The following is a 21,542-nucleotide window of genomic DNA, read 5'->3' on the forward strand; positions in this document are numbered from 1 at the left end:
TGAGCACAATAGGTTCACAGTGCATTTCATTGGAAAGGCATGATTCCATCGTGATTGCTATACATCAGCCCAGACTCCACTTGAAAACACGCTTCAGCTTGTATTTATGAGAGGAGCGAAGAAAGCTCCCAGTCTCTTACGGTCATTTATCTTGCTGGTAAGCTCTTCTCCACGAACGGTGTGATGGCGGGAGCTTTGCAGACAAAAGACTGACTGATAATAAAGTGATGTTCTCGCTTCATTTGCATCGAAGAGCATTACTTGCCATGCCTTTCACTGAGGGCTTTAAGCCATCATGCAAGCATTTCTTGCAATCATTGAATAAAAAGTCTACGAAGGTGCGAAAATTCATGTCTACACTCGGAATTTTTGCAGCTTTTCTCACCATTTACTAAGAAGAAACACATGCTTTTGATATTTTTATTTAAAGCACTTATATATTTCCCTTGGTATATTTTCATCTGTTCAATATATGTATATAAATTATTTGGTATTCTTTATATAGGCTAAAACATTCACGTACGTATATTTGAGTATTACTTTCATCTTAGAATATATCATTTCTCTCGGTCATTCTAAAAATGTTCAAACAATAGTCTTTCTATTAAATCAACAAGTGTCTCTGATTAAGCTCAAATCAAAGGTGCTTTTACGAATAGGATACTCTTCTATGAGGCAGTTGTTTGCCAGTCAAAACATGGCATTTTTGCGTTACACCTTTTCTCTTGATATCTCCTTTCATTTACGCTAACAACACGTCAATTACCAAACACTTCCACCGACTCATTTTGTATAACATTTTCTGCATTTTGTAAATTCTCCATAATTTTCGACACTTTCGTATTTCGACAGCAAGCAAACAATTCAGTTTAAAGTATAATTTAATTAGACACTCGACATTACATCTTTCTACATTTCTGCAATAGTATATATCGCATTGTCTTACAAGTGGTAATGTAGTTTACGAAAAACCGCGCTTCTTCATTATCTTAAGACTCACAAACTTTAAATTATCAATTTGCAAACTATCCTTCTGTGTGTATAGTAAAATATTAATACTAATGTGGAGCTTACAAAGTTTTAATAAGTAATATGTCCTATTTGATATACATATGTATAGTTTATATGTGTTAAACCCTGCATTTGTCTTAAATTTCACTAGAATTAATATGTCACTTTATGTTCTGCTATAAGTAATGCTTCTCTACGCTAAAAGTATGGCAAGTGCGATGCAAAATGTGTGTGTTACAATTTGTGATGGGGATCCTATTTGGGAAGTAATATTTCTGGTTAACAGACTGTAATAAGACAAATTGGAGACATCTTCAAAAGATCTTACCTTTGCTAACTTCTACTGGAAGGTTGTATCCTTTTGACTTATCTGTGGACTTTTGCTCTGATTTTCCGATATCGTTCAAATTTGATGTCATTCGAGAAGCTTTAAAAGAAGATAAATAGAAAAATGATGTAATGATAACGGTTAGTTTGAAAATTCAAAATGCGATCAATTTTGTGTAAATGAAGCGGAATTTGAAGAGGGATTTATTACTTTTGTCCAAAATGTAGACCGAGGGATGGCCATTTGCGGTGCTATTGAGGCCCCCCTTGGCATCCCATGTGTCTCTGCGCTGAGACTCCGTGGTTGTTGGTCCCGGCGAGAGGGTGGTGGGCGGCGAGACTGCAATAGAAATTCTCCTTGAGCAAATAAATCGCCTCACATATCGACGGAGTATTTGAGGCGCGCACACACAGTCCAGACGATTTTTTGATTTTCACTATATTTTAATTACCAAGTGCAGCTGCGATTCGAGAGATTCAGTTTCATGGCACACAACCAAATTTTATCCATAGGAGAGCCAGGAGAGTAATTTATATTCCGGTCGTGCCTCCGGCTCTTCTCTCCGGGGCCCCGTCGAAAATGAATGTGAGGGTGTTTTTCGTCTGATCACAAGGGCTGGCAAGTGAGGCGAATGCTCAAGTTATGGGGCTGAATTAAGGCCAGAGAGGAGTTGGGCGACAGTGAAACAGAGAGCGTATTTCCCGCACTATTTGTGTGCGCCATAACTGATTTATTGGCAATTTTCTTTTGAAAAATGCATCAGTCGAGACGCGATGAGATTTTAATTATGACGAAAACGTAATCCGGACGAAAAGCTGGGGCAAGGGAATCAGGGAAAAAGCTATGCGCGCGTATGCTCTAACATGGACAAAAACTTCGGCGAAAACCCCATTGCAATACCACTCAAATGCTCGCCAAAGTGTTCACATTTTGTCCATCGGCTGTATAGAACGTGAATATATATATATCGGTAAATACGGAAAAATTGTGTCGATTTATGCATTGAAAAATAAATATTGAATTGGATGAAATGCTGGTAAGCATCAGGTGTATTCATTTAAAAATTAAAATATACCGCATAAAAATTATTTTTTATTATTTGCACAAGTGCACCGTACTTTTCATCATGCACACAATCTTTTATTTATAAAGTGAAATTGCAATGTGCCAATTAATTATTGACAGTTATGCATATTTCCACTACGACGCTTTTTTGACCAATCACAATGACGCATCGCGGAAATGAAAAGACTGAAATTTTTCATTTCCAATGCAGAATTTGTAGCGAGAAATGCCACGTATTTTTCTGTGCCTGAGCAGTATTTTGTATAGGAAGAAATAATGAGTTTAATGCGGTGTACAGATTTATGCCATACAATTATGCTTTGTACGCACGGTCAGGTGATGGTTTCTTAAATCAAATTAGCCAAATTTTACGTGTGAAATACAAATTTCTGTTCAGCAGTGATGGTCAGCATGACTTTCAAATCATGCATATTGTCAAGAGTTGAGCAAATGTTTGGCTGCCGCCGTGAATTCCCAACGGTGACAACACTTGCCAATGTTTCTCGAATCATCCCCGATCTCATCCCACCACTTGACTCTGACTTGTGTGGCATCCCGACACCCGAGCATCTTGTACATTTTATGGCTCCGCTAAAATTTAGAATGTTTCATCCTCGCTACGTAAAAACAATTTATCTTCCTGAACATCGTCGTCATCTTTATGTACACTCCACGACTCCCTCGAGTCATGCCACTGAGGAGTAATGTGCAATACGCCCGACGAAGCGGGAGGGCGAAAGTTGTCTGCATGCTGAATCCGTCGTCCGTTGAATGGTTGTAAAAATCATAATGCGAATGAGTTCCTATTTTGGCGGGTTGGGACGGAAAAAGCGCGGGAAGGGTGCAAAATGCTCAAAAGCCACACATCGCCCCGGGGGAAATGATAGTCTCTCCCCCGCTTTGTACGGCAATGTGGCTGTATTGTTACTATTTGCCTGTTCACTTAAGACGGAAGTACTTGGCAAAATTGCCAAGGAAGCATCATACTGATTTCAAAAGTATTACGGAAATTTCCTTATTAACTTTTTTTGCCACCGCGCCCGCCGACTCGGGCAGAAGGCATATAAAAGGGAGATATTTCGCATTCAAGTGCTCAACAATGGGCCACTGTTTTCGGGGGATTTTTATATTCATTTTATATGATGTGCGGTTAGCCGGAATGTCGGGAAATGCTTCCGAGATTGAATATTGAAGTGACTTTAATCTTTTAAATTAATATTTGGCAATGCCTTTCTTATGTCAATTCCTTTATTTATATTGAATTTGAAATACGTGGGAAGTAATTAACAAGTCTATTCGTACCAATTAATGTGCTTTTAGAGGGTTTGTGCTTTATCTCAAGAAGCGCACAACTCGTGTGGGTTTATATGTACAATATAATGCCATCGTATTTCATTATTCCATTATAGAGATGATGCTTTTTTTCTCAGCAGTTGGGATAATCCTCAAAGTTTTCATTAAAATCCTAAAGGATTTATTATGTATGTATATCAAAACCTTTGCAAACACGCTATTTATTTTATTGATCGCTTCTCAGATGGTCTGTTTACAGGCAATAGTGACACTTTAAGGTTTATTATTGCCTGTGCAGAGGTAATGTAGAGTCTGTCTTGAGTCTTAATTGCCACTTTTTGAGATACTTTTAATTCGATTTGAATAAACTGGAATGCGAAACACCTCCTTTCTCACCTCTCCAACGCCCTCTGAGACAATTAAGGCGAGATTGTGAGCAACGGCAGCCGACAATACGCTAAGATGATGATGATGATGTAATCTTAACGACTTTTACTTAATTACTTTGACACTGTCATCTTCATTAGCGCGCCACCCACCCATTTAGCGGCAACAGACAATGGCAATGGGGGAGACAAAGCCCGGAATACCACCTTCTCAGTTGTATCAATCGCCCATTGACTGCGGGAAATATTATATTTTCCCTGCTGTAATTTTTTATTTTGTATCCAAAAAGAATGATTAATCGGACAAGATGTGAAAGGTAAAAGTCATAGCACTCAAAACTCCTCCTGCGAAGCCACAAAATAATGGGGAAGCTTAATGAATCGATTTTTCATTTTGTCGACTGATTTTCCCATGAATAATTATTTCACATCTTGAGGAAAATGTGTCGCCTCGAAAGAAAAATTACCCCTGACGATGATTTTACATAAAAAAGAGCCCTTCTCTCCATGACACAGAATCATAATTCAGGGAAGCATAGTTCTGCCAGAACGTCCCCCATTTAAATTTCATCTCAACACCAAAGACTGGGAAAGTTCTACAATTTGAAAATGTGCGCTATGTATTTCCGGAGGCGAGATTGAGAAGAGAGACGCTCTTCATGTTGTAATTTTTGGGGGTGGAAACTTTAAACTCACCGTACAGACGAATTGCACCATCTGTCTCACCGCGTGGATTTTTGGCGACACATTTGTATGAATTTTCATCAGCCTGACTTGTATTGGAAATTGTGAGTCGCATGTGGGTCTTGTAAGATGGATTGCCGAGAGTCGTTTCCGATCTAAATGAAAGGGAGGAAAGAATTGCGCTCATGAATTTACAAGCAGTATCGCGCAAATATAATTCATGAATTGGGTGTTTATAAAGTACTCACTTGAATTTCTTCGAGTCGTGTATCATTTGTCCTTCTCCGAGAGTCCAGTAGTTTAAAGATGTTCTGCAATTGCAAAAATTCTGATCAGATCTAATGCCTTTCTTAATCGTTTAAAGAAGCCTTGTGCTATTTCAAAGCAATTGTGCTAGTGATATTGACAGTTTTGTAACTCATTTAACTTGCCATGAGTGAAAAGCCCCAAGAAATTATCCCCGGCTCAGGGTATTTATGGTAATTGATTAAATTTGCATGCATTGGAAACTTGGCAGTTGCAGTACTTACGGATGCGCTTCGGTGAAGCACTCAAGAGTGACATTGGCACCGGATGGAACTCCTATTAATTGATGTGGAATCCACAACATGGGCGGGACTGCAGAAGAAAAACAATTAAAATATCAATGCGCACAGGGGTAAAACTGCAAGTTGGCAATAAATTGAAATTAATAGAGAGGCGGGAGTGAAAATGGATATCCATCTCGATGATGCATTGAAATCCCTTTCCATGCCATTAGTGAGTCGAAATGACAAATTAAAAGCAATTTATTCACTGGTGGCGGAGCTATTGTCGTGCAAATTGGGAAAAATACGGAAAATGTCACCATGTGGAACCATTTTATTTGATGAATCGCCCCGCAGTTCACGCATTTTTGCACCCTTTTTGCTCCATCATTAACCATTTTTGGATAAGCATTTTCAGAGATAATTAGTAAATATACAGATTTTACTTCTCATATTGCACTACAGCAACTGCACAGCCACGCAGATAATGAATTTCATGCAATCTAGTAAGAGATATCTGGTTCTTTTCATCCCTCCATAAACTATATGGGCGAAAGTGTGAATTGAATTATGTTGCATGCCGGCGAAAATAACCAGCAACACCTCGTCTCGCCGTAATTTACGGAAAATAAAATGAAAATTTGCTCTTTGTACTGGCTTTCTGCTATTTTTCACTTTTCTTTGACTGCACACCGAGCATTTATATGAATCCATTTGCGCTCGCCCTGAAACATTCTTTGAGCACTTCCGTCACGTACTGGTCCCACCCCCAGGATTTATCTTCCGCCACCCCTAAGGCGACATCAACTCAAAGAGTGATATTTGCGGTGGCATCAGCTGACAGATAAATAAACAGAGACAGTCTTTCTTGAATTTTCCCACCAGACACACCAAGGCTACTGAGGAGGACTTTAAGGGCGCAAAATATAGTAATAAATTGTCCTTAGTCCACATAAATATATATGGATATGGCGGGGATTTCTTAGATCCTGTTAGAGCATTTGTCAGCTGCAATAAATATTGTCTTGTATTCATGATTTAAAACCCCTCTAAATACTGCCAGTGGTATTCTTTGTAATGCCCGAGGAAGACACTGCGCGGCTGTCGCAGAACTCAAGCCCAGAGTGTGAACTTTCGGAAAACTTTAAAGCCCCCACAGAAGAGCGGCATAAAATGCATAATCACAGGTAAATAAATAATCGACCGACTGAGATACTAAATCCCACCCTCTCATCATCCGTCTCTAACTATGCGATGGCCAGGCTGATAAAAAATGGTGTCGCTTCAATCGTCCTCGCATTCTTTTTCACATTTTTTTGCAGTACTCCATTCACTCTCCCAGTGGAATGTCTGCCATTGGATATAAGATGGTTTTTTCGCTGTGATTTTGCATGAATTACGCTTAGTATTCATGAACTGGGGATACCCTGTCGACTACACTTCAGCACACGCAAAATGATGAGACGTGCTGAATGTAATTAAGAAAAAATGAACATTTTCCCGGACAGTGGTCCTTTTTAATTCCCGCGTGTTATTCTCTGGCTGAGAATTTACTGCCAAGGATAATAGGCTTCAGCAGAAATATATTTTGAAGTCACTATATTTAGTCACTCCAAAGTTGGGACCATTAACTTTGTGATTGTTAAATAATTCTTTTGATTATTCGTGATTTTTATTTAAAATTTGATTACTTCATACAAATTTGAATTTTTTCGATTATTCTAAATAATATTTGATTATTCTTTGAATTTCTTGATTTTTAATATTAGATTATAATAATAATATTATAATCAATTAATAAAATTATATTCTGAGGAATACCTCAAAAACAAAAACTGTTTTGTTCTGATCGGGGCGTCATGCTTTTTCCAATGTGCAATTTTAAGAAATGTAATTTTGGTTACATGGTAAAAATGAGTGAATAATTATACAATTGAAGTCATGCACAATTTTTAGATTTGATAAAGAGTGGAAACTCTCGAAGTGATATGATAACGCATTAAGTGGAGATAAGCGAGTGCCATGAGACATTCTGCAGCTCTATTGAAATCAGTTTGTGGAAAGTCTTCGACCACAGTGGAGATCGATAAATTGTATCAAAATATATTTGTGTGTAATTCAATACGGAAATGAGTGAAGGGCGATCTTCATCAGCAACAACTGCTTGTAACGTCAATAATCTTAGTGAAAGACTTCAAAATCAAATGTTTTTGCAAAATCAATCACTGAATATGCATATTGAAGAGGAGAGGCTGAAAACGTTGTCTCGCTGGAATCTTGAAAATGTTGATAAGTTCACTATTGCGATGTTGGGCTTGTACTTTGTGAGGGAGCCGGATGTATTAAAGTGTGCCTTTTGTTACGTGGAAATTATGAATTGGAATCCTGAAGATGATATCTTTCTCAGACACTTTATGGAGAATAGCTACTGTTCTTTGTTGACAATGAAAGCCAACAATAATGTCGCCTTGAATCCTGAAGAGCTGGATCGCCTGCTTATAAATCTGTCTTTCTATCCACAATCGTTTAACGAGGAACGATCTGATAATGCAATCGAGGAATCTAGCGAGGAAACAACGGAGGAAGCTGGAAATGCAGTCGCTTCGACTGAACCTGAGGAGTCAGCTTCTGCCATCTGCGCCTTTCCCCACTATGAAATGGATGATGATCGTTTTCGAACTTATGACAACTGGCCGCTGAATTCCTCAAAAACCCGCACGGAATTATGCGATGCTGGATTCTTCTACACCGGCAAGAGTGATATTGTAACTTGCTTCTTTTGTGGCGGCAGTTTAGGCGAATGGAAGGAAGAAGAAGATGTCTGGGAAGCCCATGCCTTTTTCTTTACCGATTGCTCATATGTGAAATTCGTAAAAGGAGATGAATATATTGATGAAGTGAAACTCAGATATAACAAAGAACTCTCTCTAGAAGAGGTGGTTTCAGAGCAAATTTCACAGTTATCATGTTCGGATGAATGTGAAGATGAGAGAACAAAAAGGGAAAAAGATACTGAATTGAAAAAGGCAATGTCATCAGATAAAAGCTGCAAAATTTGTTATGACCAGGAATACAATACCGTATTTCAACCTTGCACTCATGTAGTTGCGTGTAAGTCTTGTGCAACTTTAGTTAAAAGATGCCCTCTTTGTCGAGAGGTGATTCAATCGGTTACAGAAATACACTTAGCTTGAGCAATTATCACAGCAGAAGCAGAAATATGCCTTTCTTCTTACCATTTGGGATTACTGCAATCTACCGATAACCAGAGCCGAGACCAACGTTCACACCGGGAAACCTTCTCAAGTGATAAGCATGTTTTCTATCTTATATTTTTATTGCTTTTTTTCTCGGAAATAAAGTCAATCGCCGATGTTATCTGTGTTCCTGATATTTGATAAACCTTTCTTTACGATCATTGTGAATATCAAAATGTGGGCTTGAAAATACTCATTTGTGCAGTCGGAAAGCCAAACACTTGTCTTCCTACCATTCACAATTCTGAGAAGAGTGTTTGAATGTTGAGAAAATGGAGTGTGCTCGAAAAGGCACGTTTTGAAGCAAACATATTTCCAGATTCGCCATAGTTCGCACTCACTGAATGCATCAATATGGGAGTTTTCCATTCAGCAACACGTAATAGTCTAAGAAGGGGTTTTGCGGGCGTCTGGTTGAGAGTCAAAGTGTATAAAACTATTTATTTTTCATCATACGCGACATCCTATATCCACCTCCTCTGTGCTTGAGTAAAGCTCTTGCTGGAGTGGTGTTTATGGAATAAATCAGTAGTTCAGCAATATAAATTCACTCTTTGCCCCATCATCTCTCTCACCTCTTCTGCGTGCTGTATTAAATATCACTCTCCCTCTCACGCTCAGGCACACCCCATTCATTGGGGCATGCAGATGGTTGGGAAGAAACACCCACATTCACTTTTGCGCCAATTTCTCACCGAAAACCCGTGTTTCCCCTTGAATATTCCCAACCACCGCTGTGCCCACAAATTCACCTCAACCATGCAGACGAGGATTCGAGGGTGTCTCAGCACCTTTTCCTGAAAATGTATGAGGTCTTTTGCATAAGTCTTTGACGATTTCGTGAAATTTGTTCCAGCAAAAATGAAAATTTAAAATTTTAAATAAGACTACTAAAATTTTTCGCAACCGTCTGTTTTCCTCATTAGTTTCTTGCCTCTGAAAAGTTTACTCTGCACTTTCGCATCAATTTAGAGCGAGACAGTGGTTGTTGAGGTAGAATGTTGGCAAAAGGTGACGTTTATTTGTTGAAAAGCTCACCCAAATCCTCTGAGCTTTACCGCAGCAGCAAATTCTTGTGGTTTCCAGATATAAACTTCACATTTCTCACAATTGCTTCCCACTGGGACTCTTCGACATACTCAGATCAACAGTAATATATTTAAATGTTGCACTTATCGAGATATTTGGACATCCATTTTCACAGCCTCTCTTCTTTAATCAGGCCAGAGTGGCACTTTGGTTATATATTTGTGAATATCAATTGATTTTCTATTAGAAATGCATTTAAGGAGCTAATTGAATGTGGTGGAACGAAGCGGAAATCGATGAAACACGTAAAATGGAAAATTTGATGAGATTTCCATTCAGCCAGAAATTCACCATATAAGGGGTTGGGAGACGATGGGTTAGTGATTGGCACCATTTGCATACGAAATTGGCGTAATTTAAATAAAACTTTTAGCACTTACAGTCCACACTGACTTTAATCCTCTTCGACACTGTCGGTGGCACCCCGTTCGACGCTATACAGAGGTAGGCACCCATATCCAGGCGGGAAATGCGTGATATTTCCAGGGAGTCACCGTCCCACTCGTGCACTGGGTGAGCAAATATTGGTATTGCGAAAGTCAAATTTTAGCACTAAAGCTCTTAACCCAAACCCACAAAAGCCAACCCATTTTCAATTTCAATAGCTGGTACATACCATTTAAGGATTTGTTGATGGCTATTTTCGAGTTGTCATCTCGTTTCCATTTCACTGTTGGCGTTGGACTGCCCGTTGCTCGACACTTGAGCGTCACATTTGATCCTTCGCGCACAATTATATCACTAGAACTCAGAGAATCATCGATATTTGGTGGCACTGCAAAACCAGAAAAAGCACAGCAGATTGATTTCAAGATCATTCCAATGGTGTTTGAGTAGATGAATTGAAATTTTAAGTGCCGTTCTCAATGCATAGCCTGCAGAGTCAATCGCATGTATCAAATTGTTATTTACGATTTGTTTGGACTATTTTTTTTCATATGCAAACACAACTCGGTGAGACAACAAATAGAGTTGAAATGCAGTCCAATTAAAGAGTATTTTCATGAAATATCCGTTGAGTTGACCCAAGTTCGTCTAGCTTTGGGGTTCATTTTGATCTCATATAAAGTATGAATGCTACATTGCTGATTATATGTGTGCTTGGGGAGTGTAGGTATATAGCATAAAAATTCCCTTATCATTTTATACATCAGAAAAGATATCAGTTCGTCGTGAAATTGGAAATCCCTGTGACTGAATGTTAGAGGAAATGGCTGTTGGATATCGTTGAACCCATCCGAAGATATACGAGCATAGTGCACACACCTCCGATGCTGTAATCCGATGTGAATTTTTCGCATGGCATAGCCGTGATATCTTGGCATGAGCCCCAACTCACCGCTTTCTTTCCATTCCAATTTCAGCATTATAAATTCTTCTCTGATTCCGTTGACTGTTGACTTTGAAACTGACTTGGCTCTAATAGGGAAGTCTGTGTTGTGCTGTCGCCAGCACGGTGATGTGGCACCAGGAGTGAATGTAAGTTTTGCCACTGTGGAGTTGGGTGGGGGAAGGAAAGTGAAGTGAAAGGACTCTATAAGTATACGTGTTTGAAGAAGGAGTGTAGATCTTGAAGAAGAGATGCAGAGAATCCGTGATTTTCATCAAATATTAAGGGGTTTGCTCACAGCACAACCCAATACTATAGAGCTCTCTCTGGTAAAAGGAGTTGAAAAGGGAAACGACAAGATTTATTTAGTTTGTAATGAATACGATATGCGAATGGGAAGTCAACTGTTTCCTCAGTAAAATCCGCTGAGGTTTTACGCAGATTTTTCTTTTTGTTGCCTTCCTGGTGATGCTTCGCAAGTCCTCACGGAAGGGAGCAACGTTTAATTTGATACACTAGAGCCACAAGGACCGAGCATTTATCAATATTTGATGGGACTTAGGAGGGCAAAATCTTGGGGAATTTACACTCACCGACTACATGGAGATATCCGAACTGTGTTTTCGCTGTGACGGTGTTGATTTGACACATATAGCGACCCTTGTCTTCCTCCTGGACGTTGTTAATGTGCAAAAACCACGTGCGATGCTTGTCGTGCTTGTCATGAGTGACACTAATCCGAGGATTTCGCGTTATCACATGATTATGGACTGTCAGGATGGCCGATTGCTCAAAATGCATCCACGCTACCTGAAAAGACCGCGCAAGACATTTGGTATCCATTAAAAAGTCATCTCTGGTGAAGTGCATTTGCCAAGCGGGAAAACCCAGAGCGCAATATTTCACGCTCCTGTGAATCTCTCGCAGATTGTCAAAAACACTGTGGCAATATTTACCGGAAAGAGCTTTTGATTATGTGACGGGAAGTTGGAATTTATTTTTCAATTTGTCAAAAATATATTGGGAAAATGGTTCAGTGTATGAAATATTAATTCAATTTTCACTAATTTCACACGCACACAGTCATTAAGCATTTTGAAAACCACAATCAGCACACCGGAAAGCCATTCAGCCGTTCAGTGGCCGCGGCATATTTTCAAAATTTTCCACGCAGTGCCAATCAAAGGAAACTGCACATATGCGCATATTTCACATTCCCATTTTGCAGCAGCGGTGGAAAACATTCATACATCCCGTGGAAAATTGCAAGGAAATTGAGGGCAAATTGCTTATTTGATGCAGAAATGCAGAGAGCACGGGCAAACTGATTAGGATGTGTGATATGTGGTTCAATTAATTGTCATTAAACTTCTAATTACAATTTGCATAAATGGCAATTATGAGGAAAATGACTGATTGACTTTATGTGGTGTTTATCTCTAAAATTGTCGCGTTTGTTTCACCCACGTTTCTTTTAAAAATATGACTTTAAAGCTGTACATATTCTCTTTCCCAACCCCGCGAAGACGGCGTGGAGGAATGGAAATATTTACTGTGTGTAAAAAATATGTATATGCGTCACTAAATGTTTTATGTGAAATCCGTTGAGTGAAAATGTTCCCAGTGTGCAATTTTAAACGGGTTAATCATAGCACTTGTTCACATTTCAAGTTATGAATTTTAAATGACGGCGCATACCATTTGCGAGTGGAAATCAAAATTTGATATTTACAAGACAAATGGTCCATTTTCCTCCCCACAGAATTCCCTACAGTCAAATACATTATTACATATTTATGCTATGTTGCGAATCCGCAAAAAAGGCAGGCTGGAGGAGCCCAGGAAAAATTTCACGGTAATATTATTCCACATGATGGATTTTGAATTCATCACTTCCACCCCCTTGAATATTCCAATGATCAGGCGGTGTGTTGATGGCACAGTGATTTTGTCAGTATTTCTTCCGTCATCATATCATCATCAGCAGCATCAGCAATTCCACGGGGTGGAAATATACAATTTTTTCCGTCTACCTGGGAGCCACAAGAGTGTTGTTTCACGCTTTTACTGTGTGTGGGAGGGAAAAGAGCGACTGACAATGGGGTGAAATTGAAGGAAATACCCTCGCAAAAATTTCCACATTTTCAAAAGATTCTTTGCCACAACAGAAGCGAAGCATAAAATGCCGAATAGGAGTGATTTGAAAGAGTCAGTTGAATAACTGCTATGGACATTCACAATATGTCTCCTCCTAATTTCTGTCTCTCGTAATATTGCAAATTTTACCGACAAAGGGATTTCAAACACCAAACGAAATGTTTCACAAATTATAATAATTTTCTGATATTTATTCAGTTATTCATTTCACGGAACATGCATTTACAATCACCCTGTCGTGAATTAATAAGTGAAAATAGCTGGATATAATTCGATGTGGATTTGGATAATCAGAGAGAAAACCCGATTTTCCGCATTTTATACTACGTTAGCATAAACTGTTTATCTTATTTCATACGCCCGCTTTTTTCACATTCATCTCGCAGCCTCTTTTCTGCATTCTCTTCATATCCAATTCGCCACTTCCCCCCACGAAATATTGCGATAGAACTTCATCGGCAAATTCAATAGCATATATGAAGAGAATGCTTTTTGTTGCATCAACCACAATAAATCCATTTATTCGAGACGGTAGACTCACTCTCATACTATTTCTAATTCGCTTATCCCATTTTCTACACCTCCCTTTGTATATATCATCCACTACCACGGATATATGCATGTAGCAGAGGGAAAATATAGTGATTCTGCCAAAATCGGTCGAGTGGATAATTCACCTTGACTTTATGAATAAGAATGCGAGTCGAAAGGAGGAGTTTTTCCTCCGACAGGCGGGAGAAAAAGCTATTTTTCCGGGTGTATTAAAAGAAATACTCAATGCATTATACAGTTCGGGATATAAGGTGAAGCATAACTCATTTCTGCCTCCTTCTATCTGAATGGGAAATGCAGAGGAAATCGCAAATTTTACAGCACTGCCAGGACTTATTTATTTATTAGAACAATCCAACCGAGGGTCATGAAAGTTCATTTCCCTCACGTTCGTACCAAAAATACAGCTTAAAGTTGAGGTAAAAGGTGTTATATAATAACTTTAATGCTAACAGGATAAATCATCAAAGAAATTGCAGTCTGTGTTTGTTTAGAAAATAGTTCCTACAAATACACGAGAAATAAAGAATCCCTTTTCATTATAGAAAGTGCCTCTGCAAGTTCAACTTGTTCAACGTCTGAAATGATGGAATTAATCCTTTTTTCCTGTAAAAAACTATGCATAGGATCACGTTTTAAATCTATTGCCTGAAGGATTCCACAAAATCCTTTTCCAATCTCCGAATCAAGCGTTTCCCATGATGTTTTTCGTCTCCTTTCGCACCGAGTGGTGCAAAATATGAATGACCCCTGTTTTTACATCCAGCAAAAATGTTCATGCTTGAAAGGCATAGTAATGGAAAGTGCTGGAAAAGAGTGGCGTACAGAATGAGAAGAAAAAGAGCATGGAAGCGATTTTTAATTGCATCCACAATCGCGCTTCTCTGCAACATTAAAAAAGCGTGGCTTCTGATATGAAACCCCGATTTGAATTTCTTCTAAAATGGCTCAACTAAGTGGTATGAGTGTGTTTTTTTTACTGGTGAAATTTTAAACAAGTCTCGCTGTTTGCAAGATTATCCGGAGGAGTTTAATGAGTGATAATTACCAGTCATTTATATGCATTCTTAATGACATAGAGAAGCTTGTTGTTCAACTTTAGCACCTTCTCCCGAGGGGTGGAAACTTTCTTCCTGTCTCGCAAGACAATTTATGTGCCACCCCATCATGGCAAAAGAACTAACATAGCGCGGGGATGAGTCGAAGGGGATGCTCAGTTATGCGCTTCAGCGGATGTTGAGGCATTTAAATCTGTTCTCCTCGCGGCATAAATTAATTAATTGTACGACGAAACAGGTTTTTTCGGTGTTTGATATTGCGCTGCTTCAAGCAATTTTTGATAGGTAATAAATTTTTATCGGGGGCTGATTTTCCAATTACCCAACTTAAATTAGCTAAAATGTGGGGTGCGCATCACAAATGGGAACTTTTCCTGGATTCTTCTGAAGAATCACTCAAGCGAATGTATACGTGGTGGAATTTTTTCCCCAGATCTAACGAAGAGCGACACGAAATCAAAGGTGTGGGGAGAAATTGAACTTTAAATTCAGGAGACTTCAAGGATATGTAAAAATTGCCTGTGTGCATTCCGTAACGGAAAGAGGAAGTTCCGGGAAATGTAATATATTTCCTGAGATATGGTATGAGGCATACATCTTATAAATCATACAACATGGAGACAGTCTATTTTTACTCGCTTCACACGGGATTATCTCATGCTTTATAGACTGATATTCAGCGTATATGCTTACCTTGTAGCTCCCGAGATTCTTAACAGAACAGGCAAGCTTAACGTTCCTTCCAGCAGGTACTGTTATATTTTCTATGATGTCTGTAAATTCAGGCTCCTCGACAACAACTGCAAGAAGCATATTTTCAAATCAACATTCAAGTCCACTTTAAAGTTAGAAAATCTCAAAGAATTTCAACTCTCTACCGTGTGTTTTCCATCAAAACATTTGCCATTACTCTGGGCGACGATGAATTTCACACATCATTAATGTAGATAAATTGGCCCCTCAGCACAAACTCAATGACTTAACAGCAATTTGTTCAGCATGTTTTGAAGCAATTTCTGATCAATTTACTCATCATTGTGCGAAAATGTTGAGAAATTTCCCGAAGGGTTGGGGGTTATCTTAAGCTCTGGCAAATGAAGACTAATGATTGCCTGTCGACAGAATGGTATTAATAATAATCGTGGGCGAAGTTATACAAATACTCCCTTCACCCACAATAGGGAGCAATTAAGATGTGAATTGATGAAATTATTCAATTAAATCCCCTGCTTTTGCCATATTGTGTACACTAATTAATAGATTGTCTACTTAAAATGTGATGTTTATAGAAATATGACTTTTTGAGCTGTTTAGATGGGTTATTTTTGGCATTTCACAAAGAAAGGGTTTTTGGGCGTCGCACAAATGTTATCACATGCTGTACTTGCAGAAGGGCGTTTGTGGAAAATGTGGAAAATTCTCCCAGCGTCACGGTTTAGTTGAGTGGAAATTCTTGAAATATTTGTGAATCACATCCTGTGACAAATTCCACGCATAGGGGTTGAAAAAGGCTGTAGGAATTACCATTAGTTACAGGTATCACACCATTCTTTCCGGATTGTGAGGAGTCCCCCTCAATTGCCAAGCACAGCACAACGAGGGCCCCAAAATAGCACCAGGGGCCCATCAACTTTCCCGGTTTATGCAATTACTCATAGCACACACAGACTGGCGAGAACACCCGAGTCACAGGACTGCCCGGCCCTGACTTCCACTTCCTGGGTAGCCTTCTTCCGCGCTTGCTTCTCTCCACGGAGGAAGTCTAATCAATTGCTCATGCTTCTCCTCACCCCCACCGTCCTGACCGCCGTCGCCCTCAGGATCTGCAGAGGAGGCGAGAAAAAAATTTGAACGCGAACGGACAAAGCGAACCGCTTGGCGTGACAACTGAACGGGTACTGAGTGTGCGAAAAGCCAGTCGTCGTCACATCCTTTCTCGGGGTGATTTCACACTCAATCGCTCTCTGTGCTTTCGCCAACCGTCATCCACAGAGTCTCTCCCGGCTCTCATTTTCCGGTGCGCCGCGAACATAGCTACAAGCGCCAAAATTATAAGCACTTTCCTCGACCAATCATGTGGTGCTCGCGCCGACACCCCAACCCGTGCAAAGGAGATTGGATAGGAGGACACCCGGCACATGTGTGCGTCACGGCGCCTGTGTTGGTGACTCTCTCCAGCTGTGCCTGTGTGGCGGTTGGGGTTTCTTCAATGGGCGGGTGGCACTCGTCTTAGACCGTCTTTCCAGACGTCGTCCACAGATGGGGACACTTTGTGCTCTGAAGGACCTCAATTGCCGCACGGATATTTTCCCCAGCTTTTCATACGGCAAACTGGAAAGTCGTCTCCTTGTGTCCAGTGCACAGGAAATGTAGGAATTGAAGGGTGTCATGAAGGTTGAAATTTCCACTAACGTCCGCACCAAATTTTCGATTACCTGCATCGGAAGTTCAGCTGAAGATTCATCGGAGAATATATGTATTTAAATGATGCTTATTTCGCAATACAATGCTCTGTGCAGGAGATGCAATATCAAAAGACTAAGATGGAAAACTGTAGATGTAAGATATTTTTATTCAGCTCGAGTGACAAAGGAAATGAAGTAAAGGTTTGCAGAACAAAGACTTGTGTAAAAGTTTCTTTTCCTAGCTAACATATAAACAAGAATGTTTATTGATTTGTTGTGCATTTGGATACAATACAATACTAAAATATATCTTATCTAGATATTTAACTCAATTATCCAATATGGAAGGTCGATTTGTGGAAATTTGTATTTGTGATCAAGTCACAATGATCCGTGACTAGTCTTGTTCTTGTAGAATTGCAGTTTATATGCTGTACAGAAGGTGGATTGACGTTTTGTTATCTACAAGCATGGAAAATTCCTTTGCTCTCTTGCATGATGGCACACACCACAACGGGTTTATCCCCGCTTGCATTATGTGGAAGGAGTATATCGCAAATTGAATATCTGCTGCTGCCAGATACCGATAACGAGCTTCTGATTATTTTCCTTTTCAATTAGTTTACAATATTATTCAATCAATTTCCACGCAGACTGTAGTTAATCCCGGACTCTCGGGCAATTGTATATTATTCTGCACGCGCTTTTCATGCAATCGAGAATTATGCTGATGATAATGTTAACAGGTACAATTTAATCCTCTCATAGAAACGTGGGCTCTTTGATGGCTAGGACAAAACATGTTGGTGTGTTCCTTTTGCACATTATTCATGCCGTGTTGTGAGTTGATGCTATTGAGAAAGAACAAAAAGAGGAGTTATTCAGGACTTCTCCCCGAATAATTAAGAACGTTTTGCACCTTTGTCAGGTGTGGCACGTTAAATGCAAATGACGAAGTGAAGCGTCTCATTTTAATTACGAGTGTACATTTGTGCAGATTTTTCTGTGGGCATGTTTTGCCGCTGGAAAAACCTACATACTTGAAAATTCATACAATAAAAATGGCATTTTTTCTCGTTTTTCTATTGAAGATCATAAAAAGACACGAAGTCGCCTTTTTCAACCCCTATACAAACTACAGTTTTATGCTCAACAAAAAATACTGAATTGAATTTGGGGGCATTTTTTATATTCTGGTCACATTCGGAATGAATAAAATTTTATACTCTCATTTTTCTGATTTTGTGTTCAATTGGAACAGCATTTGAATAAATCCACCCAATAGCTTCAAACATTAATTCATAAAAATACGAATCTCACCACAATCTAATGCTGAACCTCATATTTCAATGCAACTGAAGTGCTTTATGTACACATTAAATTGTCAGAAATTATGAAGTGAACTCTCGGTTAGAGGCTGAAAATTGCAAATAATGGTGGGAACACCTGTTCTGAAACTTAAATGTGTTTATCATATTTTGCCACAGTGACAAGGCCGCAAAACCCAAAGTACAGCTGAAATAAACATGCTCTCTCGCACACACGAACGCAACATTTCGCCATAGGTACACAATTTCATGCACAATCGCTGAGGATGCCCAACATTCATATCGCACCCCTGCTTATCGTGCCATCAACCGACGTCAGCCTCCGTCTGACACCCACGGAGCTTGGTCGACAGGGTGTTTACCATCGAATTGCGCTCGCAATTTCATAGCTTTTTAGTTTAAACCTCCACAGGGGCTCTTTTCATGGGCGCAACAATGTAGGGATGTGGGCCATTTTGATAATGACAGATATAAGCCTCTCAATGGGCAAACTAATTAATAAGATAAAATACCGTATTTTCAACTAATATTCGGTTAGCCACGATATTCAAATTGCCACATAGGGAGGCAAAACATGGTTAAGAGACGAAAAAGGCGGATATGACCTGAATTTAACTCAATTTATTGTTCGCTATTGCGAAATTTTAGTTCTTCATTTTATCATGATTTTGTCATATTGCGAAAACTTCCAAAATATGCCAAACTTTGGCTTTTATGATAATTTAATTGGCTTTCAACATCACGGCCAATAAAGTTGCTCTATAAAAGTATTTGTAGTTGCAACTGCAATTATGGAATTTCTGTACTATTTTTGTTACAGTTGACAGATTAAATAAAAATGTAATAGGTTATAGAAGAGATTCAAGAAACATTCTATACAGCATACATAACGTCGTCATGTGAAATTGCAAATCAAAGACAATTTATCATTTATTGCGGGGCGAAAAGTTTTGCCAAAGAGCAAAATCAGCCGGGGAATTCGTTAATCAATGTTCCGATCCGTTTATGCTAGAACATGTTGTTTGCCATTGGAATAATTTCCTTCTGTTGCCACCCGCCACAAGTTTCAGGATGTTTTTCGGCGCGCACAATTGCCGAGGGTTGGAGGAAATCTTGATTATGTGCCTCACCCCAGAGTTTGGGATGCTCGCTCGTTTAGTTCAATGACATATCTTGACGTGGAAAATTTTTGAAGTCGCCTGTTTTTCCGGGTCTCACGCCGGAGAGTTGAAAGAGGGAAAATTGTGCAAAAGAAATGTACTTTACGCGTTATCAACTAGCAATCACATTTATTTTATTTGCCACGGACAGTTTAACATTTTCCGCATACAACACTTTGGGGAGTTTTCATTTTCTTTCGAACACATCCTCCCCAATTTTCCACAGTCACCCTTCTTCGAAGAGGCGTAAAATGGTTTTACACTGCGTTTGCTGTGTGTGCTTATTTCTACGCACGCCGCTTTCACGAGGGGTTGCTGGGAAAATTGTGTGGGAAGATGCATTCCAAGAGGCAGTTAATTTTGCGAGGCTTGTCAGTGAAAAATTCAAGGGTGTGTTGGATTTTAAGACATTTTGTTCTGCTTTAAAGATTACTGGAGGTTTGAATCGAAGGGAATTGTACGCACTGTGATTGAAGACCTTCAATTGGAATCTTTTGATGCTCCAGCGCAAGTAAACAATTGGAAAACATCCTGATTATTCAACTCGAGGAGATCTGCCAGATAAAGCGACTACATACATACGTACGTAATGTATATTGAAAATAATTTTCCTGATACGAATAAAATTCCACTGATGATAAACAAATAAACAACCATCAATATATACACAGCCAATATACAGTTGAGAAGGAATAATTTAAGCAATCTTCTTCTCCCCTACAATTGGCGAATCGTGACGCACAGATGGAGAAAAGAAGAGACGAAGAATGTTGGACATTTAATAGATTTTCGCTTCCCATTCCGTGATTTTAAAATCCAATTGAAAACCTTAAAAAAAATTTAGATTCGATTCTCTATTCGAGACACTTAACATGCCGAATGGAGTGATTGTGGACGTGGCGCGCGGAGAAAATATGTGAAAATAGAAAAACCATTTCACTTTTACGGTTATGACTCGACTGTTATGGCAAAAGATGGGAAATCAAATCACATTTTGCTACTGTTTTTCGTCTCTTTTATTGCCCATTGGAGAATCATGTTGAATAGTGTTTCTCTTCCCCCACGCTTGAAGAATGTATGGATTCGTTATCTATACTTTCCCTTTGGTCATCATTCACCTTTATTCGCATCTTCTGGCGACATGTTTAATACGCTCCTCGACAGAGGAAAATATTCTCAGCGTATGACTCATTTCTCACTATTCCGCTCCGAGAGAGATTTTATACGCTCTTTAAGCAATCAAGGATGCAGGAATACCTTCATTTTTCTCATGCTTTTCACCGCCAAATTGCCCCATGAATCAAAGTTCATGTCACCTCATTATCACCGTCATTTCGTGTTCCATTGAAGGAGTCAGCCTAATTATTTCATTAATACCACGGTAATACAATATAAGCTGCCACAAATAATTAAGACAATTAACGAGTGTGTTTTACGCCTACCCAAATAGAATTTACCTCGAAGCGTCCTTATAGATACGCATGTCGTCATTAGAGATTCGTCACAAAGGGGAGACTTTTAGGGTGGCTCAGACTTTGAATTAGTCTGCCACTGATTTGTCTCACGTCGGCGAAATCTGAAGGGAGAAATGCGTTCCCCAAAGGTTCTAAAAATAATAAAAATAAGAGAAGCTGAGACGCCTTCCTTCAGGATTGCCATTAATGGTTAATATTTGATTTGCAAGAAAATCAAAAAGGCCGTATGGTCACAAATTACTCCAGAGATTAACATCTTTATATTCAGAACGGCTCTTCAAAATACCCCCCATGCAAGAATCCTCAACTTCCGCTCAATTACTCGCGGTTTATTATGGAAATAATTGAGATTAATTTTCTTTAATAATAATTTTAGATGGTTTCACAAACGCCAAAATACACAATTTGCCAAGACTCATCCTTTTATTAATGTAAAG

At 39.2% G+C, this 21,542-nt stretch overlaps 2 protein-coding genes across 2 annotated transcripts; one reads left to right on the forward strand and one right to left on the reverse strand.

Moving 5' to 3' along the window:
- Window positions 1-447: 447 nt before the first annotated feature.
- LOC132261933 (protein CEPU-1-like) lies at window positions 448-16,631 on the reverse strand. Its single transcript, XM_059760987.1, has 11 exons — window positions 16,262-16,631; window positions 15,431-15,537; window positions 11,564-11,780; window positions 10,257-10,415; window positions 10,021-10,149; window positions 5,298-5,385; window positions 5,016-5,078; window positions 4,780-4,922; window positions 1,550-1,678; window positions 1,340-1,438; window positions 448-1,266 (listed from the first exon to the last, which is right to left on the reverse strand). The coding sequence occupies exons 1-11, from the start codon at window positions 16,362-16,364 to the stop codon at window positions 1,205-1,207; spliced, it is 1,299 nt and encodes a 432-aa protein (XP_059616970.1). The 5' UTR covers window positions 16,365-16,631; the 3' UTR covers window positions 448-1,204.
- Window positions 7,372-8,661, forward strand: LOC132262132 (death-associated inhibitor of apoptosis 1-like). Its single transcript, XM_059761276.1, has one exon. It carries the CDS (start codon window positions 7,424-7,426, stop codon window positions 8,486-8,488), a length of 1,065 nt encoding a protein of 354 aa, XP_059617259.1. The 5' UTR covers window positions 7,372-7,423; the 3' UTR covers window positions 8,489-8,661.
- Window positions 16,632-21,542: the final 4,911 nt, after the last annotated feature.

The sequence above is a fragment of the Phlebotomus argentipes genome, unplaced genomic scaffold (assembly GCF_947086385.1).
Source record: "Phlebotomus argentipes unplaced genomic scaffold, Phlebotomus argentipes genome assembly contig_15, whole genome shotgun sequence".
NCBI lineage: Eukaryota > Metazoa > Arthropoda > Insecta > Diptera > Psychodidae > Phlebotomus > Phlebotomus argentipes.